Below are 26,179 nucleotides of genomic sequence, written 5' to 3'. Positions count from 1 at the left end.
GATGCACACTATAACAACTTTACACAAATCCTCCTCTAGCTGTTATTAGTAAGTAACTTAGGATCACTATGTGGTCGACCTGTAGAGAAAATTCTCAGGAGAAACTTTTATAGAAGTATGAGATTAATCCCAGTGAAGGGATTCACTAAGGTATCTTCTCTCTTCTCTTCTTTTCCTTTCTCTTCTTTTCTTTTCTTTTCTGTTCTTTTCTTTTCTTTCTTCTCTTCTCTTCTCTTCTCTTCTCTTCTCTTCTCTTCTCTTCTCTTCTCTTTTCTTTTCTCTTCTCTTCTTTTCTTTCCTCTTCTCTTCTCTTCTCTTCTCTTCTCTTCTCTTCTCTTCTCTTCTCTTCTCTTCTCTTCTCTTCTCTTCTCTTCTCTTCTTTTCTTTTCTTTACTTTTCTCTCCTTTCTTCCTGTCTCTCTGTCGGTCTTTCTGTCGTTCTTTCTGTCTTTCTTTTTGTCTTTCATTCATTTCATTTCAGTTTTCAGTTTAGTTTAACAGTGAAGGCCATGCTGGTAACATGAAAAGTGAATCAACCCCATTCAGTCATCCCTGCTAGCCCATCTCCCAGTGTGGTTCTCTGATTACTCAAAAAATCTCTTTATCAGGCATTGCACAGCTACCATACTTGACTGAAATACACATTGGCTACCTGTGCCTTCCTTTGCCTCCTCCATTCTTGTCTCATCAGAGGAAAATTAAAGCACTTCCTGCCTTTCCCCTTCAGCTCTTCCACAAAGCCCACTTTCTTCCATATAGGACTTACTGTGATCCACAGCCATAGCCAAAGAAACCCTATTTTTGTATCTGCTCATCTTGCTGGAGCTGGACCCTAAGTCCTATATAACAGAACTATGGAGCTACCCCCTTTACCTTCCCATCTCTTTTGAATCAAGAGTTTGCAACTCCTTGTGGGTCCCATAACCTGTTCCCAGGGATTTCCTAAAACTATCTGCATAACAGATCTTTGCATTATAATTGATAACAATAGCAAAATTGTAGTTTTGAAGTAGAAACAAAATTTACGGTTAGGAGTTATCACCACATGAGGAACAGTATTAAAGGGTCTTGGCTTTAGGGAGGTTGAGAACCACTGTGCTAGCCCAACAGCCACACCACCCACTGCATCAATTCTGGACTGGTTAGAGTCTGAATATTAGCATCCTGTGTGGCCACAAAACTGAAAACTAAACTTATTTTCCTGGTCTAATCTTTCTGATTTGAGCAACAGCAACCACAAATCTGAATACCTACCTAATAAATGTAGTACCCGATATCTATACCAAAACCAGCTCACATCTCATAATTAGAGATACTTGGTTCCCAAGGCAATACCAAAATACAAAAATAATAAATACAGAATACCTCCTCCATAAGTCGCCAACTCTATTGTTATAAACCCTCAGAAGAGAAGTTTATCAGAAAGACATGACAAGGACTTTGCAATAGCCATTGTGAGTATGCTCAAGGACCTTAAAATGAATATGAATGAATATCTCATGGAAGACCATGGAACTACAAACAGTTGGATTAAATAAGAAAAACAAAGATATAAAAGGAGAATGAAACAAAGATATAGACTCACTAAAGAAAGGCAAAGCTAAAGTAAAACTCAAAATAAAAACTGTACGAGTTAAACAGAAAGCCTCACCAACAGAATAAATGACATGGAAGAGAGAATTTCAGGTCTTGAAGGCCAGGTAGAAGCAGTTAATATCTCCATCAAGAAAATGTTAAATCTAAAAGAATCTAAACACAGAACCTCTAGGAAATCTGGGATGTCATGGCAAAGAAAAAATCATATAAACAATAGACATAGGAGAAGAAGAAGAAGAAGAAGAAGAAACCCAGGTGAAAGGCATAGACAATATTTAACAAAAGCATAGACAAACTGCTGCAGTAGAGAAGGAGATGATTATCAAGGTGTGAACAGCATACCGAACATGAAAGAGACAGGACCAGAAGAGAAACTCTCCTTGTTATATAATAATTCAAACATTAACTGTACAGAAGAAAGAAAAGATATTTAAAGCTTCAAGGGAAAAAAGACTAAGCCACTTATAAAGGCAGACCTATTAGAACAATTTCTAACTTTCAACGGAGATTCTGAGAAGAAAGGACTGGGCAAATATTCTACAAACTCTGAAAAAACACGGAAGTCATCCTAGACTGCTGTATGCAGCAAAATATTCATATATTGCTACATCTAATCTGACCCCTATTGATTGAAACTGCAAGTCAACAATAGAAACAAATAGTATATATGCATATATGCACATACATATATATGCATATATATAAAACACAATCTACAGAGAAAGAAAACATCTCCTGATAAAAACAGTTTTTTAGTAATTTCCCTTTACTAATCCAGATCTATAGAAGATACTACAAAACTTCAAAAGTGTTAATATGAAAGGTTAAGATACCCAAGAGTACACAAAAAATAAATATCCAAGAACAGTTCATCAAAAGAGGGACAATCTACTATAACAAAATATTTAATAAATAAATTAATTAAGGAATTAATAAATACTGTTCAGTAATTACATTCAATATTAATTTTCTCAATTCTTCCAATAAAAAGGTATCAACTAACTGATTAGTTTAGAAATCAGGATCTATCTGCTGTATTAAATAACAACATACTCTACCATCCAAGACTGTACTATAAATTTAGGGTGGATAATGGAAAATGGTGTTCTACATAAATGGAACCAAGATGCAATCAGGTTATAAAAGCTATTTTAATACTTAATAAAACAGACTTTGTGTCAAAACTAAACAAAAGTGAAAAAGAAGAACATTGTATAAGCATTAAAGGAAATCATACCAAGAAAATTTTGTCTTAACATTTATGCACCAGATATAATGGTATTAAATTTTACAAAAGAAACATTACTATAGCTAAAATTATATATTGAGCCTAGCATAGTGGGTGACTTCAATATACAACTCTCACCAATAAACAAGTCATCCAGACAAAAATGAAGAGAAAATTTTGGAGTAAAGTAAGATCATCAATCAAATAGACCTAACAGGTATCTACAGAAAATGTTATCTAAACATTAAATATACTTCTTTCTTAGAAATCCATGGAACTTCCTTCAAAATTTACCACATCTTAGGGCATAAAGCAAGTATTACCAGATGTTGAAAACTTGAAATAAAACCCTGCATTTAATGAGGCCCCCAGCGATTAAAACTGCAAGTCAACAATAGAAACAACAGCAAGTATACAAATCCATGTTTGGGGGTAAGTCTTGGACAGTATGTATTCAGATGCTGATTTCTATGCCTAGACATCTGTCTACAGTCCAGATGATGGCAAGGTCTGACACTATTACTGAGGCTGTGGAGCTCTCACAAGTAGGGACCGATTATGACTGCCCTCCGAAGGACCCAACCAGCAGCTGAAAAAGTCAACTGCAGGTATTTCCACCCACCCAATGGACAGAAGATGTGGACCCATGGGGTTGTATCAGGGAAAAGATGAAAGAAGCTGGGGAGGTGGGCAACCCTGTAGGTGGACCAGCAGTCTCATTTAATCTCGACCTACGAGATCTCTCAGACACTGGAACGCCAACCAAGTAGCATACACCAGCTGATATGAGGCTCCCAACACATATCCAGTAGAACACTGATGGATCTGGATTCAGTCTGAGAAGATGCAGCTAACCATCAAGAAACTGAAGGCCACAGGGAATGGGGAGGTCTAGAGAGGTGAGGGATAGGGTTGGGGACATACTTGTGGAGACAGGGTGGCAGGAAGTAGGTATGGGGTGGGGAACAATCAGAGGGTGAACCAGGGGCGGGGGGGGGGATAAAATATGGAGTGTAAAAAGAGAAGATTAAATAAAATATTAAAAAGAGAGAAAATAGAGTGGTAGAAGTGGGATAGTCATAACAGTGGTCAGTGTGATGAAAAGGCAGCTGAAGAAATCAAGACAGTATCTTCAGCTGACATAGAGCTGTCAGAGATAAAGACAAGCAAGGCTATGAAGAGCTGAAGACTGAGGTACTATTGACTGACAACCAGGAGCATTGCAGACAGCTGCAAATCCTTAAGGGCCAAGAACTATAACACCTCAGCTGTGACACCAGCCACTCTCGAGGTCCCAGGGTCACAAAGGCACTGTCTGTTTGAAACTGTCTTTCATCTGCTGCTTTCAGAAGTTCATTATGAAAACTTCCAAGTACCTTGTTGGCAGTTGGTGGTTAAATCCCAGAACCACAAGCTGTTGGGAACTAAAAAGGGGGCCCAGGGGAAGAGGGGGAAGAGAAAACCCACACCCCCAGAGTTTTACCTATTCTCTGGTCTGTCAGGTGTGGGAGAGCTGCCATACACTTTCCACTCAGCCCTGGGTGGGCATTCAAACCTCTGACCCACTCTTCAGGGGGTGGCCAAGGGGCAGCCCTACCTGGGATCCCTTGAGCTACTTTGCTAAAGCCACTATGGTTATAGGAGGGAAGGATGGCAGAAGAGAGGTTCCCAAAACTTGCGAGAGTGAGGGTAGCAGATTTTGATGAGCAGAGACTCTTTATGGTTTTAGAGCTTTATTATAGAAATGTAGGGGTATAACAGAGAAGCTAGAAAAAGAGAGAGAGAGGAGGGAGAGAGAGAATAGGGAAGGAGAGAGAGAGAGAGAGAGAGAGAGAGAGAGAGAGAGAGAGAGAAGGCTAGAGAGAAAGAGAGTAAGAGAGAGAGAGGAGAGGAGAAGACAAAGAGAAAGGAAAGAGGAGAGAAGAGTGAGAGAAGTGAGAGTTAAGAGAACAAAGGAGTAAGAGAAGAGACAAGTAAGATAGCAAACAGGGGCTGAACAGCCCTTTTTATGGTCTTTACTGTTGCTAGGTAACTGGGGAGGAGTTTAGCCTGAAGGTCAGAAGCTTGGGCCATTGCCTACATGACTTCTACCCATGCTTCTCTTGTGGGGTCTGTGGGGGGAGGTAACTTAGGTAGGAGCCAGAGTTCCAGCAGCATAAGGGAATGCCTACTGTGTCATGTAGCTGAATTATCACCCTTTGGAGTTCAGACCTCAGCTCAACTGGAGACCAGCCTGTCTGTGCAAAACCTCAAAACCACAATTCTCTGGCTTCCGAAGGGCTTGATACTTATAAACCCTGAGCGTATTAGACTCTTCCCTGGGCCTTGAGTACTTTACTACAATAAAAAAAACTCCACCTTAGCTGTCCAGGACTCCTATCTAAGTAGAGCAGAACCTTGGTCAGCTAGTTTTAACACCTTGATCTGGTTGTACCATGTATGTGAATTTTGTGTCTAGTGGCCAGTGTACATCCGTTTGCTACAAAAGTTGTAAGGTTAGGGCTTTCTTATTTAGTGAGATTCATCAGAAAAGAATGTGAGCCTGACTAAGCTGTGATTTTTTTTTTCATAGTGACCACAGTGTTTACAGGAAGTTAAGATGTTTCCAAAGCCAGGGAAATTGAAAGCTATGAACGAAACTGGGAGGAGGCCTGGCTGATTCAGCACTTCTCACCCAAGGGAGACAGCACAGGGAGAGACAGCCAGTGCTGTTCAAGAAATGAAACAACTCTGAGAGTGTTGTAATCACTACCATCTTCCTTTACACCCAACTGTTCAGTTTCTTATTTACTGACTTAGCTGCCTACCTACTCAAGCCAAGCAGGCCACTTCTTGACCCGGTGAAGGTCTCAGGATCTGTACATCACTGCAGAAATATCCAGGAAGGTGAGTTCTGTTTGTTTCTTAAACATGTGATCAGATCTATCTGTGAAATATAAAAGACCATAGAAAAAAATCAGTGTTGAATGGTGGAGGACCAAGGCTGGTGCCAGCTGCACTCACAGCCTTGAACCTGCTGTAGCTGGTTTCCGATGCTTCACTAGGAAGACAGCCGATGACAGAATAAAGATGCCTCCTCTATTCCTATGACTTTTCATGAGTTAGTGTTTATCACTGTTCTTCATTTATCTTCACTAGAGAAGACATGGGAGTAAGGTGTTTGTGGTGAAGGACTGTGTAAAAGACAAGACAGAAACAAAAAATATTGATAACTAAAATCATGTTAAATGAAAACCACACTTTCCAGTTTTGTGAATATACAAAACTGAGATTCATATAAAACTTGAGAACTCTCATTAGCCTGTAGAGAAAAATGTCCCACTTTTGTTAACACAGTTATTTAAATAGACTGTGGACATTTTTATGTTTAGCTCTCCTCTTAGCTCCCTTCTATATCAGATGTTAGAGACAATATTTGCCATACTCTCTTCTTCATGCCATGATGGAGGTGAATACTAATGAGGAAAGTTAAACTTGTTCACTGTCACTAATTTCTTCTGTAATTTTTCTAATTTTTTTATCCTGTTTTGCCTAAATTTTAGTAGTTGAGATATGCATAAATTTTAAACCATAGTCATAGACAATATCATACCTGTTTAAATACATATTATTGCTTGTTAATGGTTCTGTTTAAAGAATAATTTCATTATCCAAGCCTGGTTTCCAATAACTTGGCACATAGCTGAGGCCAGCCTCAAACTTACAGTCCTCTTGCCTCTGCCTCAGCTTCTGTCTTTCCCTCAGACTCTGGGGCCTTGAATCATAGACACCCACTGCCATGACCCTCTTTAATGTCTACAATTAATTTTGTATTTTACTACATAGTACTATTTAATGTCCTGGGAGTAATGTTGTAAAACTAAAATTTGTTATTATTTGGTAATTATATAATTAAAATTGTTTCACTTTTCTTGGGTTGAAATCTTTCATTGTTAAGTAGTGAACCTCCAGGCTTTATGATGTTTCTTGGATGGTCCTTACCTATATTAGCAGAGAATTTTGGTGCCTTTAAATTGCTCTTTCAGCATCAAATTTTTCTAATATGTTTAAATCCATCAAATAGTATTTTGTCAGCAATTCGAAGGTATTGTATTTTTCTAAACCACTTTAAAAATTGTATCATTTTTTGCTTTTTTTTTGTTTTGATCTATTTTGCTTTTGTTTTTTAGACAAGGTCCCACTATGTAGCATTGATTGGCTTAGAAATGACTATGTAGTCCAGGATGGCCTCAAATTCAGAGATTTCTGCCAATCCCTGCCTTCTAAATGCTGTATACTTTTACATTTTTAGTTTAAATGACTTATTAATTTTTCTAGCTTAAAGATTTTTATATGGCACATTATAAAGCCAATTTGCACTTACAATGTGTAGTAGTCTAGTCCAAGTAACAAACATTTCCTTGTCTTCAACAATCAATAATTGTATGTGTTAGGATTTCCTATTTTGGGATGAGACCTGTGCTGAGTTTTGATGTCCTTTACTGAACGTCTTCATTTTTCCAGTGCTGCTGCCTCTTGTCATCCCTACTGACCACTATCCCGTTTCATTCTTGTACAAAGTTTATTTTTGTAAATAAATGAAACATGAGATGTTTCTCTTCCTGTACCTGCCATGTTTTACTTAACATACTTATCACCCGTTTCAGTCAAATTCAATCAAACTTCAAATGACAGAAATTCATTGCTTTGAATGGCTAATGAATACTTGATGTGTGTTTTGGGGGAAGATGTGAGAAATTATATACAAATCGCAATATGTATGTGGAAACCACAGGACAACATTGGGGAGTTGTTTCTTTATAAAAGTTCCAGGTAGCTGGGTGTGGTGGCGCACACCTTTAATCCCAGCACTTGGGAAGCAGAGGCAGGCGAATTTCTGAGTTCTAGGCCAGCCTGGTCTACAGAGTGAGTTCCAAGACAGCTGGGACTACACAGAGAAACCATGTCTCAAAAAAACAAAACAAGAACAAAAACAAAAGTTCCAAGGATCTAATCTCAGGCCATAAGGCTTGCACAGCAGACTCTACTTTATGACCTTTTAATGTATACTTAGCATGCGTGGTGTGTGTGTGTGTGTGTGTGTGTGTGTGTGTGTGTGTGTGTGTGTGTGTGTGTTTCATTTATGTTTGGAGTAGACTCTCACAATTGAGAACAGTCATGTGCTCCTGATCCTGCTATTTCTACTTCTACAGGACTGGACTTTCATGCATGTACCATGGTACCTGAGTTCTCATTTTCTTTATAACTCATCCACTAAAAGATACTTACCTTACTCTGTATTTCAACTATCGTGAATAGTGATGAAATAAATATACAAGTGTAATTGTCTCTGTGTATACCTGTTTCATTTCCTTTGAAGAAGTAGAATACACTAGTTGTGCTTTTTATATTTAAGGGATTTCTATATTTTTTCTATAATAGGTGTGCTACGTTATATTTTTTTCAAACAATGTGCTATATTTTCTGTTTCTGTGAATCCTTTACAGAATTTATTTATCTGTGTAACAATAAACATTATAAGTATATATAACATTATACATCAGTATAGCTATTATTTAACATTTTATATAATTTTTATTTTACTTTCTCTGATGGTTAGAAAAAAATTAACCATTTTCATGAGTTTATATTTAGTAATTTTAAATTGTTTATCTATTCCTTTATTTAATACAGGTTTAAAGTGAAGTATCAATTCACTTCATAACATACATCATCTCATTGCTTTATCTTCCCCCAATACATCCCCCACCCAACCACAAATCTGCTTTTCTGTATGTATGTATGTATGTATGTATGTATGTATGTATGTATGTATGTGTAAGATAGCCCACATCCAATTGCTACTGATCCCATGTGTGTAGAGATGGGATCATTCACTGGAGCTTGAGATTTCTACCTTGGGCTCACCTTTCAGAAACAATGATTTTTTTTCCTTCTCCCAACAATTACCATCTGCTAATAGCTCCTCAGTAAATGCTAGGAACAAAAGACTGCCACCTGAATCTGTACTAGAATTATGAACGACTTGATTTGTTATGGAAGGATATATGAAAAGCTACACGGAAATATGCTATTTAACAAAAGAACTAAGAAAAGAGTTACAGGTATAACTTGATACATGTGAAATGAAGGAAGGCTCAAATAGGAATGCAAACAAGGGAAAGAAGTAACATGTGGGGTAATCACAACTAAGGATTTATGAGAAAGCATATAGAAACCCACAAGTTAGTAAGATAATTTAAAAAATATACCATAAAAATATTTGAACAGAATTGCCTTGTGTGGGTGGACAATGTCACTGTTAGAGAAAATGGATTATTAAATGAGAACCACAGTTACAATGTGAGATTCCCTCCCTATAAGATATTGGCCAATGAGGCCCCAGAAGTCTCAAAAAAACCAAAACCAAACAAACAAAAACCACAGGCTATTGCCAAAGCACTTGGTGAGCCAACATAACTGCATACTAAGACTGTATTGCTAAGGATGCCTCTCATTTGGTTGTTTAGTTCTTTGGCCCCCTTTTGCATTGCATTGTTTGTGGGGTTTTGAGTAGCCATCTTTATTCATTATCCTTTCTTCCTTCTTTCCATCCTTTCATCTTTTGTGCTCCATGTATTTATAATGTTATTTGTCATATTTACAATGCCAATTGTCATTAATATTTGCAATATCAATATGAATTTACCTCTTACAAATATTCTCCTCTATTCTGTAAAGATCCCTCTACTTCTGGGCTTCATTATATACCCCAGAACTGCCACAAATGTGTGGCTCTCTAAAGGTACCAATATAAAGATACTGAGCACAGAAGGATAAAGATGGAACAAGTGTTGAAATGTTCCCCGTCAATAAACATTTGATTCTGCAGGATAGAGTCAGAAAAAGTTCTATAAAGTAACAGTTTAATGGGGCAATGAGGACTGAAAATATACTAACCAATCCTAGGGAAAAGATGAGACTACTTACAGATTTTATGGAAGACATAATGGGAAAGGGGATACAGGGCTGTGGCTGGAGGTTCCCATATATAATGTGAGAGAGAGACTGAACCCATTTCCTCATTTGTCACATTAGTCATTACCATGATTTGAATATAAAATTCTCTCCATAGCTCAAGCATTTCAACACTTAGGAAACAGCTGTCAATGCTGTTTTGGGAGATTGTGAAGCCATAGAGCCTAGAACCTACATGGCAGATGTAGGAACATAGACCCAGAACTAGAGGATTATAGTCTCCTGGGTTCTAACTTAAACACTCTTATTCAACTGTATTTGTAGAAATTTAACAGGCTTTATGGTCAAAGACTGGGTCCCAGGCACTAAAAATTACCCACTGAGAGACTGTAAGGCAAAATAAACATTCTTCCCATATGTTAATTCTGGCAGATATTCTTATCTTAGTGACAAGAAAAGAAACCAATAGAGCCATAGTAGGTACAAGGAGTTAGGATCTGAAAGACAGACAAAAAGCGAAAGGTGCAGGAAACTTTAGGGAAAAGAAGAGAGGCCACAAGCCCATGCTTCAAAGTTCTGGCACACAGGCGATTTCCAGACAACTATTCATCACAGCTACCCTTGACCCAACTCAACAATCATTACTAATAATGAAGATTATTTCAAAAGTTTTCCTAATAATGCAGTTCTTTCCCAATATTCCTCGTGACATAAATAGCTATTATACTTCACTCTATCTGTGAACATATCTATATCCAGTATTTCCACATACCTCATTCATTCCCATAGTCATGTCTTTCTTCAGAAATTTCTGAATACATGCACAACATACATATGCCAATTTTTTTTCTTCCAGGCTCAGCAACAACTTCAAAGATGGTGAATGAATACAAGAGAATTGTTCTGCTGAGAGGACTTGAATGTATCAATAAGCATTATTTTAGCTTATTTAAGTCATTGCTGGCCAGAGATTTAAATCTGGAAAGAGACAACCAAGAGCAATACACCACGATTCAGATTGCTAACATGATGGAAGAGAAATTTCCAGCTGATTCTGGATTGGGCAAACTGATTGCGTTTTGTGAAGAAGTACCAGCTCTTAGAAAACGAGCTGAAATTCTTAAAAAAGAGAGATCAGAAGGTAACACAGAAGACCCTGTCCCTGCCTGTGTCTTATTATCTCCACTCCCTTCTTAACCTTGAAGTCCACAGATAGCTGTCATATTTCCAGTTTGCATCTCAAAGACCATCAGCATATTGGTTCTTTGGATTAGCTACTGAGGACGTTTGTCTTCCAATGGTTGCTTATAATTTATTCTTTTTTTTGTTTTTTTTTTTTAAAGACAGGGTTTTTCTGTGTATCCCTGGCCATCCTGGAACTCGCTCTGTAGACCAGGCTGGCCTTGAACTCAGAAATCCACCTGCCTTTGCCTCTGCCTCTGCCTCTGCCTCTGCTTCTGCCTCTGCCTCTGCTTCCCAGGTGCTGGGATTAAAGGTGTGCACCACCACTGCCCGGCTAGTATACTTGCAATTTAAGGAGTATATTTGGTGTGTATATTTCAGACAAAAATAGAAGGTGATCAAAGATTGGTGTTCCAGATGTAACTTAGAAGTTGAAAAGTAATAAATCTAAAGAACAAAGTTAAGATTTATATTTAAGTATATAAATTAACAAATTATGTCACCTATTTTAAGAATACCAATCTATCCTCTGTATTAACAAACATAAGGATAAACTTTGATTAAATATATCCTTAAGAAGGTGTGAGTTGCCAGGCTTGGTGGCACATACCTTTAATCCCATCACTTGGGAGGCAGAGGCAGGCAGATTTCTGAATTCAAAGCCAGCCTGGTCTACAAAGTGAGTTCCATGACAGCCAGGGCTATACAGAGAAACCCTGTCTCGAAAAACAAAACAAAACAAAACAAAACAAACAAACAAACAAAACACCGGTGTTCATAAAATTATCGAGTTGGGTAAAAAGACTTTAGAAAGTTAAAATCTTATTTCACAAGTTTATGTCAGATTTCCTTTTACTTGTATCTATTATTTGAGTGTATTATGCACAAAACATGACCAAATCAATGTGATAAATTGTGTATTTTAAGATAATGTAGGACAATGGGAATGAGAAAAGCTTGACTGAGATACATGGGCTTCAAGAGCAGGAAGGGATTTCTCATTTTATATGGGACGTGTAAAGAAAACATTGATTAACAGAAGATGGTATCAAAAGTTGTGCCTTTAGAGTTGTGTTGCTAGAGTAAACTTTGGAATAAGCATCGATATAAATGCACCAAAGAGGAAATGGCAGAAAGACTTGATGATCCCTAGACCATCTATTTTGGTTTATGTGGGCTTTCCTGTTCACGCATTTGTTCTGATAAAAAAAAAAAAGTCTCCACATCCTAGTAACAGGAGAAACATCACTGGAAAAAAATGGTCAAGAAGCAGGTCCTGCAACACCTACATCAACTACAAGCCACATGTTAGCATCTGAAAGAGGCGAGACTTCTGCAACCCAGGAAGAGACTTCCACAGCTCAGGCGGGGACTTCCACAGCTCAGGCGAGGACTTCCACAGCTCAGGCGGGGACTTCTACAGCCCAGGTGAGCCTGAGGAACAGTGGTGGGCTGGCAGTGCAGACAGGCAGAGGTGATTCCTCTTCCCCCTGCTCAGTCTATCATGTACTCACTGTTGTATTAGTTTCTCTTCAAGCTTTTATTAAAGCACAGGATAACTGATCATGTGGCATTAATATGTGTTCATTCCTACTAAGATCTCATGAACTTGAAAATCAGGTTGAGACATGGTTGTTGCATATTTATACACACCTAGTTTTCTAATTCAAATTAAATTTTGTCCTACCATAGAAGTAAAAATAGAAAAAAAATGATTCATATAACTTTTCTTCTCCATTTTTTTGACAAACCCACTTATACACAACTTTTTATCACTATTAATGATCATAGTTTAGACCTGGCCAGAGGGTGGGTGCTACTCCTTCAAGTTCCCAACATATTCAGTCATAATAAATCTACTACCTAATAATGAAGACACACTCTGCTCAATTGATTAGATCCATTAACAGGGCAGTGGATATACTTTCAGAAAAGAAAAATTATGAGAGAAGAAGAGACTGGAGTGAAAAAGAGCAAGGCGGCTAAGGAACCAGATCAGCCTCCCTGTTGTGAAGAACCCACAGCCAGGTGCCAGTCACCAATACTCCACAGCTCATCTTCAGCTTCATCTAACATTCCTTCGGCTAAGGTACAAGCTTTTTGTTCCCCTTTCATTTCTTCAGTCCAAGTACCAAGAGCAAGTCTTGAAATTCTGACCATGTCCCCCACTTCTCCCTGAGATTTAATTAGTCAAACATACACAGATACTGGATATGATAAAGATCATCATACAAGGACAGAAACAGATGCAAAAAATATGTAATACAAATATAGAATTAGCTGACTCATACACAACCTTTCATTTAGATAGACTGTTTAATGAACTTGTTACCTCTGTCAATGAGGAGTTTGTCTGCTTATTTTGATCCCAGGTAGGAAGAGGCAAGCAGAGAGTCAGAAGCAATGGACTCCATTCTCCTCTCTGTACTCTCACATATCTTTCTTTTATACAACTAACTTGTTAACTTTTTAAAATGCATATTAGGGTACTCACTTCTTCAGAACAGTTGACACATTGTATAGCCATTCCATCTTAAAGGACTGTAAGTGTCTAAACCTATCTATCCACTGAATTCGAGTGTTGGTATCTTGCTCTAGCTTTATTATGTCCCTGCAGAAGTCCTATCCATGCCGGGTTGGAAATGGATTGTGCTTAACTGGATAATATACTCTTGTATTATTACCAGTTATGATACAGAACTAATATTTGTGTTTCAAATTTGCTGTTTACTTTTAAGATTATGGTTTCCCTATTTTTTCTATAGATACTTACAAACCTGAGATTTTATGAGTTCAAGAAAAACAAAAGGATTAGCATAGCTAAGAAGGATAGATGAGGGCTGTCTTGTCCAGGTAAGGCTCTGATAGATACTTCGTGAGGCTTAGAGGTCACAAAACAAAGAAATAATAGAGCTTAAATGGGAGTATCTAACCACTTATTGATTGGAATTAAGGCCCACTACAAGAGATGGAACCCATACCAGACACTGCTAAAGGAGTCAGGAATCTGAGACTAAATAGGTCATGTGCCTAGGAGAAAACCTACAACTATTATTCTACTAAAGGAACATGGCAATAAAATGAATCCTAATGATATGTTGCCATACCTATAGAGCTGTGCCTCATTCAACTCGCATCAAAGATGCTTCTTGCCATAGGTGGGAATTGACACAGAGACCCATGACTAGCCAATTTACACACAGTGAGAGATTTTAGAGCAGTCATTCTTCAATGGGATATCTTTATTAGATCTGTCTCCTCAAGACTCGGGAATCTACCTGAAAGGGAAAGATGACACCAAGGAAATATTTTCTTTCACATAAACAGGAGAGTTCCAAATATGAATTCAGAGACTGTAGTGGCACACATTAAAACAGCAAATATTCAAGCCAGATGGGGTCCCACAACTGAGAAGAAGTGGAGGAAAAGCAGAGGAGGAAGCAGAATCCTATGCCTAACAACAAAGCTATTTTCAGTTGATATATACTAGGAAATGGAAAAATGTATTTTCTCCAACAGATGATATCAACCACAGTCTAGAGCATGTCCCACAAAGCAAACTCCGTGTGTTATTTTTAGGGCTATTTATTTTGTTTTGCTTGGGATTTTTCTTTTCTGTTTTCTTTTGCTTTGTCTTTGTTTTTCAGTTTTTATTTTACATTTTGAGAATGAGAAAAAGAACATGAAGTGGAATGGGAGTGGCGGAAAATCTGGGGAAGTTGGGAGAAGGGAATCATGATAAGTACATGTTGTATTAAAGAAAAGGGATTAAATAAAATTAACAGGGAAAAGGCCAGTTCTTGGAGAGGAAAATGAGCATAGCAAGGGAAGTTAAAGAATGTGTGGAAGTCCAGGACAAGAGGCCATTCACCAGAAACTGTGAGTGAAAGGAGTGAGCTACAATTTACTACCTCCTGGTTATTCTTCCAGGTCAAGCTACCTTCAATTTAGACTTGTCAAATATTTCATCAGATTCAATGTTAGCTTAATAACATATGGGAAAGAAGATGATTGGTGCCACTTATTTTTTCTGAGTATGCATAGGAGGAAATAAATTATTTGTCACAGAAGGAAAACCACAACAGTGTCACCATCTATTCTCTCTAAGTTCACTTTCCTCTCTCTGTCCCTCCACCTTCCCTCCCTCTTTGTTTTTTAACTAACTTGAGGAAATATAATCAAGTAGTCAAGCAAAACCAAAAGCCATTTATACTCATCCCAGAACATACCGTTCTGATATTATAACTGTTTTTCTCTGCATTGTTTTTTTTTTTTTAGATTTTTTTATAATTGTTTGGGAAAAGCTTCTAGTGTAACATGTTACAAGTTATTAGTCTCTTACTTGCTTTTACAGTTTTACATATCAGGACTGTCTTTCCAAGTCCCTAAAATAAAAAGGAATATTATATTCAAGGATGACATCAGTATTTGTGTTTCTTTAGTAAATAATTCATTATAGACTGATTTTCTACTACCACAAACTCTTTTTCTTCTTCAAAGAATATCCTTTAAATGTGTGTATTTAAGGCTCATTTTGTAGTTTTCATGATAGCCCACTAATTTATTTTATACATATCCAATAAATTTATTTTAATTTAAATCTAGTCATTGCTATTTATTTACTTATATATAATTACCACCACTAAATGTATTACTTTACTTTTTTATGTTATGCGAATTGGTTGCACTGATCAAAAAATTAGATCCAATTGGGTCTGTGGAGACAGAAACACTATCTCCATAAACTCAAAATCTATGAAGTTCATAGCTTTTTGACACTTTGCAGATTGTCTCATAGTTAGAGAATCTTCTCTCCATTCAAATACTCTATTGAAATCCAGGGAGCTCAGACCACTATACAGAAAAGAGATCAGATCCTACCAATATCTCTCAGGTTCCACAAATCATTGCTGATCAGGAAAACTCTCTATCCATGTTTAAGGACATGTCTCTAACAAAATAACTCTACTGGAGCCTATTTAAATGAAGGGGCTGTGAGCCAGCTAGTATTTTTGATCATTTAATGATAGACTGTTACACCTTGTGGAGATACACTGTGATTTCTATCCTCAAAATAACCCACAGTGAGTCCGATGGTAACTAAAGACCTTTGACACCTTTATGATATTTTATAATTATTGTCTATTTTCAAAAACATTTAATTTTCCATTTTTATCTGCTTTGGACATAGTGTAAAGATTTTATTTGAATTAATCATATTTCTACTTAAGTACTCCATAAAATTATTCTCAAAGAATGTGCTGTATTTATATTCAACACTTTTCTTCATGTTAGAAAGTAACTCTTTTTTTTCAGTGAAAGTGTTTAAATGTCAGTGGATGGAGCCCCTTGCTTTAATTCATTGGCCTTTTGGTCAACTAAAGAATTCCTGTTTAGCTTATCTTCAGTTTTACAAATTCATAAAAATTGTTAGGAACAATGTTGAGATTGAGATTTGTCTCATGTAAAGGTTAATTTGTATTTCTGCTAAACTCATATGTTTATATCCCTGTATTTGTTCAACACAGAACCAAAAATCACAACCCCAGAATCAGAACATTCCCAGAGGTGCTGTTCTCCACTCAGAGCCCCTGACAGTGATGGTGCTCACTGCAACAGACCCATTTGAATATGAATCACCAGAACATGAAGTAAAGAACATGCTTCATGCTACAGTGGCTACAGTGAGCCAGTATTTCCATGTGAAAGTTTTCAACATCAACTTGAAAGAAAAGTTCACAAAAAAGAATTTTATCATCATATCCAATTACTTTGAGAGCAAAGGCATCCTGGAGATCAATGAGACTTCCTCTGTGTTAGAGGCTGCTCCTGACCAAATGATTGAAGTGCCCAACAGTATTATCAGAAATGCAAATGCCAGCCCTAAGATCTGTGATATTCAAAAGGGTACTTCTGGAGCAGTGTTCTATGGAGTGTTTACATTACACAAGGTAAGGTGTGAAAACTTGTCTTTTAACCTTCTACACCAACACCTGGAAACAATTTCCATAATAATTTTTCATTTAGTGCTTAATGACAGTATTGCAACACAAGACTCTACCTTGTCTAGGGATAAAAAGAGAAATCATCAAATAGATTAGGGAATAAGATTGGGTGATCTCTTAACACTCAATTCCCTAAGATAGATCTGAGAGAACTCTCTGGAAATGGTGTACAAGATACTTCCTTTTACTACTTACAAATACTTATGCTCAGCCACAGCGAGCAGGAAAGTGACAGGGCACAGGTTGGTGTCATGCTAACAGTTTCTATTTGAAGCTCTATGCAACTATACAACACTTATTCATTTCTTTCTCTTGGAAGCTTTATGGCTCTTTAGTAGTCTTTTAACAAAAGCTCTTTTAAAAAATCAGAGGGTGGATTGGGTGGGTGAGATAAAAATCTGGAGTGTAAAAAAATAGATAGATTTAAAATAGAAAAAAATCTATTGTTTTATGGCATACTCTTTTCACACTAAGCATATGAACATCAATGGAGTACTACTCAGCTATTAAAAAGAATGAATTTATGAAATTCCTAGGCAAATGGATGGACCTGGAGGGCATCATCCTGAGTGAGGTAACCCAATCACAAAAGAACTCACATGATATATACTCACTGATAAGTGGATATTAGCCCAGAAACTTAGAATACCCAAGATATAGGATACAATTTGCAAAGCGCATGAGACTCAGGAGGAAAGAAGACCAGGGTGTGGAAGCTTTGCCCCTTCTTAGAATTGGGAGCGGAACACCCATGGAGGGAGTCGCAGAGATGAAGTTTGGAGCTGAGACAAAGGGGTGGACCGTCTAGAGACTGCCATATCCAGGGATCCAACCCGTAATCAGCCTCCAAACGCTGACACCATTGCATACACTAGCAAGATTTTGCTGAAAGGACCCTGATATCGCTGTCTCTTGTGAGACTATGCTGGGGCCTGGCAAACACAGAAGTGGATGCTCACAGTAAGCTATTGGATGGATCACAGGGACCCCAATGGAGGAGCTAGAGAGAGTACCCTAGGAGCTGAGGGGATCTGCAATCCTATGGGTGGAACAACAATATGAACTAACCAGTGCCCCCCGGAGCTTGTGTCTCTAGCTGCATATGTATCAGAGGATGGCCTGGTCGGCCATCAGTGGAAAGAGAGGCCCATTGGTTGTGCAGACTTTATCTGCCTCAGTGCAGGGGAATGCCAGGGCCAGGAAGTGTGTGAGTGGGTGGGTGGGGGAGGGTGTGGGGGACTTTTGGGATAGCACTGAAGATGTGAATGAAGAAAGTACCTAATTAAAAATAAAATAAAATTAAATTAAATTAAAAAAGAAGACCTGAGGAGACTGTGTCAGCAGCAGGAGGATTAAACCAAGGATTGTTTTTTTGTTTGTTTGTTTTTGTTTTTGTTTTTTTTTTAATAATGTCACTTGAAACCTTGTTTCCAAACAACAACAAAACCAAAAATTTAATAAAAAATGAATTAATTATCAAGAAAAAGAAATTTATGGGTAATAGCTTGAGTAATGTTCAATGCAGTATAAATTGGAGACTATTTCAAAAAATTACCTAAACGAATGCAAATATTGACTATGACAATTTGGGAGTTATATATAGATTAGATGGCAAACTCTTCAAGTCAAAACCATTCAATAAAATGAATTGACTATCTCTACATATAGTAGGTTTAAGCATTTAGTGTAGATTCTTGTGTGTTGTTCTATTAACGAGTTATTTCTGATTAGCATAGCAACTGAGAACTACTATATGAAATGACATTTTGGAGGCAAATCAACCTACTTTTCTAGATTCACTAGATTTCTAGACTTACTAGATATATACAGATATCTTTTTGATGCATCAAAGAAGGAAGAGGCCTGTCCAAAGTTCTGATTCCAGTGATCTCTGGTAATTTGCTGGGAACCCAGGCTGTTGAGAAATAGAGAGTAGTGGAAACAGGAAGAACATTTATTGTCCTAGCACTTCCTGGAAGAAATCTGCAATTCAAGAAATCAAATTATTATAGTTGTAGAGAAATGGCATGAGGAGACTGCTCCCAGCTTGCTAGCTGTGAGGAAACCTGGGATCTTTGTCACTCTCAGCAGACTGAGTGAGGAGGCATACTTTCTCAAGGAGGGAATCCTGCTGTTCTGCCAAGTAACTGCAATCCTGAGGAAATGGCCTTGTTTTTCCTTCTCTCATGAGAAAGTAACTGTGTTTATAGTTTAATTAGACATCGCATTTCAGAGATGGACTGCAAGCAGATGTCTCAGGCTGAAAGGACATTTGGGTCACTTTGAACCAAGATAAGCTATTGCTAGGAAAACAGCATCCGCTGGGAAACTGGAAACTGTGGGGAAATCTTTCTCCTGCTTTACCATTAAAAGAAGTTGAAACTTTGAATAAACTATGTGTTAGCTGACTTGACTGTGGACCAGCTATGTCCTCATTAATAATGCTTTACCCTTGGGACCAGAACATATAAGATGTTGACAAAAGTAATAAAAATTCCTTAGGAATGCATCACTGAAGATACCTGTTTGCCTATGTTTTTAACAGGTTTCATATTTTCCTATGATTTTTTCATGTAAATAATCCATTTGAATGTATAATAGTGACTGTGGATGAGATAACCTTCAGAAAATGAATGTTAATCTTACTTTTGCAGAAAACAGTGAACCGAAAGAACACAATCTATGAAATAAAAGATGGTTCAGGAAGCATAGAAGTGGTGGGGAGTGGAAAATGGCACAACATCAACTGCAAGGAAGGAGATAAACTCCACCTCTTCTGCTTTCACCTGAAAACAATTGACAGGCAACCAAAGTTAGTGTGTGGAGAACACAGTTTCATCAAGGTAGGATGTCAATGACAATCAGACGAGCCGAAGAGGATATGGACTTTTAACAGTCTGAACGTGAAGATTTCATTAAGTTACACAGACAATTCTGTATCTGGAGGAATGAATTCAGATAATGCCTTTATACTCACTTCCATTGAAGAAATAATCCAAAAACATTCCATATACACTAAATAACAATATATTTGAAGAATTTTGAATGGCATGGAAATAGATTTCAATGTGATTAAGGGCAAGAATGTTGAATAAGTCAAATGTGCTTTCGATTGCCAGCTTTAATAATTGGCTTGTCCTTGAAAAGTTAAAATTTCTATCTTGAATTTATGAGAAGAAATATGTTCTCATGGTGTCTATCATATCATGAGAAATGAGTAGTCTCTATTTCCTTAACTCTTTGAAGGTGGGACAGACAGACAGACAGACAGACACGCATACACACACACACACACAGAGAGAGAAAGAGAGAGAGAGAGAGTGCAATAAATCACTAGGTTGTTATTTTAGGTAAATTGTAAGTAAATATTTAGGTAAATATACATTTCTTCCTTTTGCTACGTTGTAATATTGCAACCACTGTTTTTATGTTCTCCAATCTATTCAGTGGGATTGTTCTTTATGATCTGTCTGAACTTATGATTTTATCATATGTGTGTTTTATGTAGATATCAAAGAGAGGAAATGTACCAAAGGAGCCTGCTAAGGAAGAAGATCACCATCATGGTCCCAAACAAGTGATGGTGCTGAAAGTAACAGAACCATTTACATATGACCTGAAAGAGGATAAAAGAATGTTTCATGCTACCGTGGCTACTGAAACTGAGTTCTTCAGAGTGAAGGTTTTTGACACGGCTCTAAAGAGCAAGTTCATCCCAAGAAATATCATTGCCATATCAGATTATTTTGGGTGCAATGGGTTTCTGGAGATATACAGAGCTTCCTGTGTCTCTGATGTGAACGTTAATCCAACAATGGTTATCTCAAATACACTGAGACAAAGAGCTAATGCAACTCCTAAAATTTCTTATCTTTTCTCACAAGCAAGGGGGACATTTGTGAGTGGAGAGTACTTAGTAAATAAGGTAAGCCGTTGCAATACTTGTAAAATTTCCTCTGCAATCTGAGATTTTAGGTTTAAATTTGCTCAACTGGACTTTGCTCAACTTACTTAACAAAGGAAATCATTACCTTCCATAGCAGAAAGAGACCAGGCAAGACCAGGCTTCCTCACTTTTGGGATTTCCATGGTCTCTTACTACTCTTCTACAAGGCTCCACCAGGAAAATTCTTCTTCTTCTTCTTCTTCTTCTTCTTCTTCTTCTTCTTCTTCTTCTTCTTCTTCTTCTTCTTCTTCTTCTTCTTCTTCTTCTTCTTCTTCTTCTTCTTCTTCTTCTTCTTCTTCTCTTCTTTTCTTCTTCTTTTCCAAAGAGATTTATCAATAACATTTGGCATTTTCCTGGCTAGGACAATCCATCTATAGCCACCCTAGTCCCAGACACTGTTCAGTATATACCACATTTTCTTTTTAAATTATCTTTTGATGGTTTCCTTACCTGTATTAGGGACAACTCGATTGTAAGTAAAGAGCCAAACTCCTAGCCTTGATACATTTTGAGAAGATGAGATTAATAAAACAAATAGATTCCTCTGCCATAGAATGTTTTGATGTCCAACAAGCCAGGTGTATATCTTTTTTTTTCTTTTTCTTTCCTTTTATTTGGGGGGGGTATTTGAGACAGGGATGGATTATATTTTTAATGTGCTCTCATTCTCTTGTTCTTTCTCCTTTTATCCAGATCTTTTGAAAAAGTGACTATTGTTTTAAATAATGAAAGGGGAGTTTAACAGGAAAGTTTTAATTTCGGAGTTTATAACTGAACACAATCAAAGTGGGGAAATTTAAGGATTTCTACAACTTTGGAGTGTTTTTTTTAAGTGCCAATACACAAATTCATTTGTATGCTTGTTCAATGTGTAATTTCATAATTTCATGTATATGAATACAGTTAGGAGTTTTACATTTTATGTATGCTGTCTGTGGCTTCGCTGGTACATTTGGCTATACAATAAGTAAAGTAAGTGAATTACAAACTAAAACACCAGAACTTAATGCTATACTGACTTAACCTTTGTGAGATTTGGAGTGAATCAAGTGTGCACTGAGAAATTGTGATCCTTTTTTAAAGGAGTTGTGTTTGTATGCATATATGTGTGCTTGTGTGTGAATGCGCATGCATAGATGTGTGCATGTGTATGTATGTGTGTGTATATGTATGTGCATCTCTGTGCATATGTGTCTATATATCTGTGTATGTGTCTGTGTTTCTATTTCTTCTGTTATTATCTGGGGTTTTTTAGTCTGTTAGTTTGCTCTTTTTTATTTTTATTTTTTTATTTTTGTTGCCTTGTCTTTTTAACTTGCCTGTTTTTTTCTTTTTGATTTTGTTTTTTGTTTTTGTTTTGTTCTTTTCATTTGTGAGAAAAATGTAGAGATGTCAGTTTGGGTAGGAAATATCTGTGAGGAGGTAAGTGAAGGGGAACTATGATCAGGTTACATTGTATGAAAATAACTTTATTTCCAACATAAGTTAAGTGAGAAATGTGGGCTTACAATAATGCTCCCCAACCTCACAATGAAGCACAAGTAACCTTTCTTCTCAGGTCTCTTGGATGTCCCTACAAAACCTGCAATGGAAATCAGATGGTTTTGTTGTTTGGTTCTGTTGGTTTGTTTGTTTTCATTTTTGATCCTTTTCATGGGATCTTTAAGAAATCTAAGATATTCTGATATGTTACCACAAGTGCTTAGAAAGATACTGATTTTTTCTAAAGATACCCAGCAGATAAAGACCACATGCAGGTAAAGCTTCAGAGGGGTTTCCAAGGCTGGAGAGATGGTTCAGTCAACTAAAGGCTAGGCTCACAAATAGAATATCAGGAGTGATTTCCAAGAAAAGATGTGTTCATTGGAACAGCCTAAACTATTTAGTTCCTGTAATTTTACTTTTTCAGAATGTATTTCTTTTGTCTATGAGGACTGAGAAGAAACACAAAGGTCATGAAACTAATAGGAAGGCAAGGTTCAGAAATGAGTTCTCTCCTTCTACCATGAGTCCCGGTCATTGAACCAACCGAGGTCATCAGGTTTGACCACAAGCACCCTTGCCCACTGAGCCATCTCATTGGCACTTGTACCTCCAATTCTAAACCTAAGAACCATAGTTGCCTTGTGGGAGACAGGTTTATGTTGACACATTTTAGTTCTCATAGATGTGACAACCTTTGGCATATTTCCTAGAAGATTCAATGTTAATTTGCTTTTTCAGAAAACGGAGAGGAATAAATTCATTTACTATGGAATTGGAGATGATACAGGGAAAATGGAAGTGGTGGTTTATGGAAGACTCACCAATGTCAGGTGTGAACCAGGCAGTAAACTAAGACTTGTCTGCTTTGAATTGACTTCCACTGAAGATGGGTGGCAGCTGAGGTCTGTAAGGCACAGTTACATGCAGGTACGTGCTCTAGGAAATACCAGTCTTCCTAAGAATCACATACTTTTTGTTTGCTTGTTTTTGTTTTTGTTCTTGTTTTTTGTTTGTTGTTTGTTTGTTTGTTTGTTAATTTCGAGACAGGGTTTCGCTGTGCAGCCCTTACTATCCTGGAACTTACTCTGTAGACCAGGCTGGACTGAAACTCAAAAATGAGCCTGCCTCTGCCCCTGGAGTGCTGGGATTAAAGGCATGCACCACCACTGCCCAGTGCTTTTTAATACTCTAGTAAAGGATGAGTATTGGTAATACATGGAAAATCAAATAGGTAGAGGAAAAATTAAGGATTGCTCATTTAACATATAAGCTTCATTCCATTACTTTTAATAAGAGTTTCTAAACATAACAAGGAAAACAAATGCAGAAAGACAAACATTTTTATATGTTTAACTAATTGATTTAAAAGAAAACTATCAGATTTTTCAAAACAGAGAGTACATTTGACAGGAAAATCAAGGTGTTTGTTTCAAATTCTGACTCTAGTTTTTCAAGTTGACCAAATACTAAAACACAACCTCAGAGTATTCATTTATAAGATGCCAATACTTTCTGTTGCAGAGGATTGTGGACAAAATCATAAGTCCCCAATGAAGCCTTGAGGAAATGAGATGACAAGGAGATGCAGTAAATGTCCACCCACAATAAGCTAGTTCAAAGAACACGCCACACCACTCAGTTATAATACTTATAAGCTGCACAGCTAGATTACACAGATATACCACTAAACAACTCTTTTACCCAGCTATGAGATCCCTTGCTATTCGTGGCTTCTCCAGGCCACATGGCTCTGCCCCATCTTTCTTCCACCTCCTATTCCTCCTCCTTCCTCTGTCTCCTCCTGCTCATCTACCTCTCTCTTCTCTTCAGGCTCTCTAATACCTCCAGCCTCAAATTTCCCTTCCACTGCCAAATCACTGATTCTACTTTTTATTTGACATGGTAAAATGGGGAGAAGGTTCACATGAAATCACCTAAGTATATAATCTACTCCTTGTTGGGGCAGCTCCTCTTGAAAAAAACAGGATTAACATCAAAATACAAATAGCACGAGGCAATCCAAAACAACAAGGTGCGAATATCCACCCTCCTCTTCATATTTACAAACATCTGTGTGGTTTTCTATTTAAACACACAGACACACACACACACACACACACACACACATCACTATTATAATGTAAAGAAAAGAAACATAAGTGATAACTTCTTCACGTAGAAATGCTCTTAAACTACCAGTGTTCTCTAAACCATCAGCCATTTGCCAAAACTCCAATCCTCCTTACCTCAGGAATTGCAACACTTTCCTTTTCCCTGTACCTCTGTAACACACCCTGCACTTTGAACATTGCTCAAGCTGTAGGAGTAACTTGCTAATTTTACAATTCCAAGCAAGAGAACAAAGCTGACTCCAAGAACAGAGATGTATTTAAGGTCAGAGTGAGAAAAGGGCACATGGCACTCATGGTGAGTAGTCAGCAAGAAAGGTGTGGACCCCACTGCATTCCAAGTGATCTGACTTCATTGTTTTCTTCTTTAAGGTCATCAATGCTAGAAAGTGAAGGAAAGCCACTCAACCCAGACTCAGTCGGGAGAACCTCTCTGGAACCATACTTCTGAAAACCTGAATGCCAATGATATTTTTTTGTGGAGATAAGATTCAATTACAGAAAATAAATGTGTATAAGCCTATTGAAATATCAGTCCTATAAAGACCATCTCTTAATTCTAGGAAATGGTGTTTTCTTATATTCTTTACACATTTTCTATATCTAAATTCATTTGTTGTCTCTATAACTTCTATAACTGTTCAATTTGCAATTTTTATGCCTAAAACTTATAAAAATAAATTCACACAATTTCTGTAAAGCAGTGTGCCTTTGGGAGTATCATTTAAACATTTGAGATGTGCTTAAAAATAAATAGTTAGTGGTCCTCAGGTAAAGCTGGAGAATACAGACACCAAATGTGATGTGTAAGGACAAAGCATGTTCAGGAGCAAAGATGTCTATTCTGCCCATTAATGTCAAGGTATTAATAAGATGTGGGAGAAGGTAGAACTCAGCCTTGAGTATAGTTCCAAAAATAATATGCTGAGAACAGGATCAAGTCTTCACACCAGCTATGCTGAGTAATGTGAGTGCGTTATAGAGTTTAGATATTGGAAAAAAATCCCCAGAATGAGGTGTTTACGGTGGGGCATAGTATTTTTAAAAGTAAGGAATCCCATCTTCAATTCCAGAGTCAAATAAAATAACTGCAAATCTTTAAAGCCAAATAAAGAAGGATTATGATAAAGGAAATCAAGGGAATTAAGAAATTGATATTCTCCCAGAGGTCTTTCTAGACTATTGCTTACATTTCTCTCTGCTGTGAAGACTTATTTTATAAAGCAACTGAAGGAACAATGGATTCATTTTGCCTGTGGTAGAATGATAGAGAAGGGTGAGATGGCTGGCCATGTAACTGCAGTGAGAATTGAGTTCTAGAGTTAATCTAGTTTATTGGGATGTGTTCAATTCACAGTCACTTCTCATCAATAGATTAATGTCACACGAAAGAATTTGTTCAAGGAAATTCTGTTGGTCTTTGTTATTTGTTTTGCTTTAGCTTGTTCTTCTAGACTGTGAGGGTGAGACTATTGTCTAGCACCTTGAAGCTCCACTTGTTTTTTTGTTTTTTTGTTTTTTTTTTGGTTTTTTGATATGTTCTTTGATTTGGTTTGTGAGAGTTTTATTGAGTATTTTTGCATTGTTATTCATAAGGGAAATTGGTCTGAAGTTCTCTTTCTATGTTGGGTCTTTGTGTGGTTTAGGTATCA

General features: G+C 37.2%; 1 protein-coding gene across 2 annotated transcripts; it reads left to right on the top strand.

Moving 5' to 3' along the window:
* The first annotated feature begins 5,450 nt into the window (after positions 1-5,450).
* On the top strand, positions 5,451-25,227 carry Ifi204 (interferon activated gene 204). Of its 2 annotated transcripts, none has more exons than XM_006496675.3 (9): positions 5,451-5,709; positions 10,637-10,921; positions 12,200-12,390; positions 12,893-13,051; positions 16,491-16,913; positions 19,622-19,810; positions 20,476-20,892; positions 23,137-23,325; positions 24,900-25,227. In XM_006496675.3, exons 2-9 carry the CDS (start codon positions 10,657-10,659, stop codon positions 24,918-24,920), a joined length of 1,854 nt encoding a protein of 617 aa, XP_006496738.1. In that variant the 5' UTR covers positions 5,451-5,709; positions 10,637-10,656; the 3' UTR covers positions 24,921-25,227. The 2 variants fall into 2 exon arrangements, with proteins under 2 accessions (XP_006496738.1, NP_032355.2); NM_008329.2 differs by having other exon boundaries at positions 5,601-5,709; positions 12,194-12,390.
* The last annotated feature ends 952 nt before the right edge of the window (positions 25,228-26,179 follow it).

This window comes from Mus musculus, chromosome 1, assembly GCF_000001635.26.
Source record: "Mus musculus strain C57BL/6J chromosome 1, GRCm38.p6 C57BL/6J".
NCBI lineage: Eukaryota > Metazoa > Chordata > Mammalia > Rodentia > Muridae > Mus > Mus musculus.
Note: the sequence above shows the minus strand (reverse complement) of the source record. Positions and strands in the feature narration are given on the sequence as shown.

Excerpts from the sequence above, each read along its gene's own strand:
- Ifi204 (NM_008329.2), top strand. The coding sequence starts at position 10,657 with ATGGTGAATGAATACAAGAGAATTGTTCTGCTGAGAGGACTTGAATGT. Across the intron at positions 10,922-12,193 it reads TAAAAAAGAGAGATCAGAAG|TAACAGGAGAAACATCACTG; the intron begins GTAACACAGAAG and ends TCCACATCCTAG. Across the intron at positions 16,914-19,621 it reads GAGTGTTTACATTACACAAG|AAAACAGTGAACCGAAAGAA; the intron begins GTAAGGTGTGAA and ends TTACTTTTGCAG.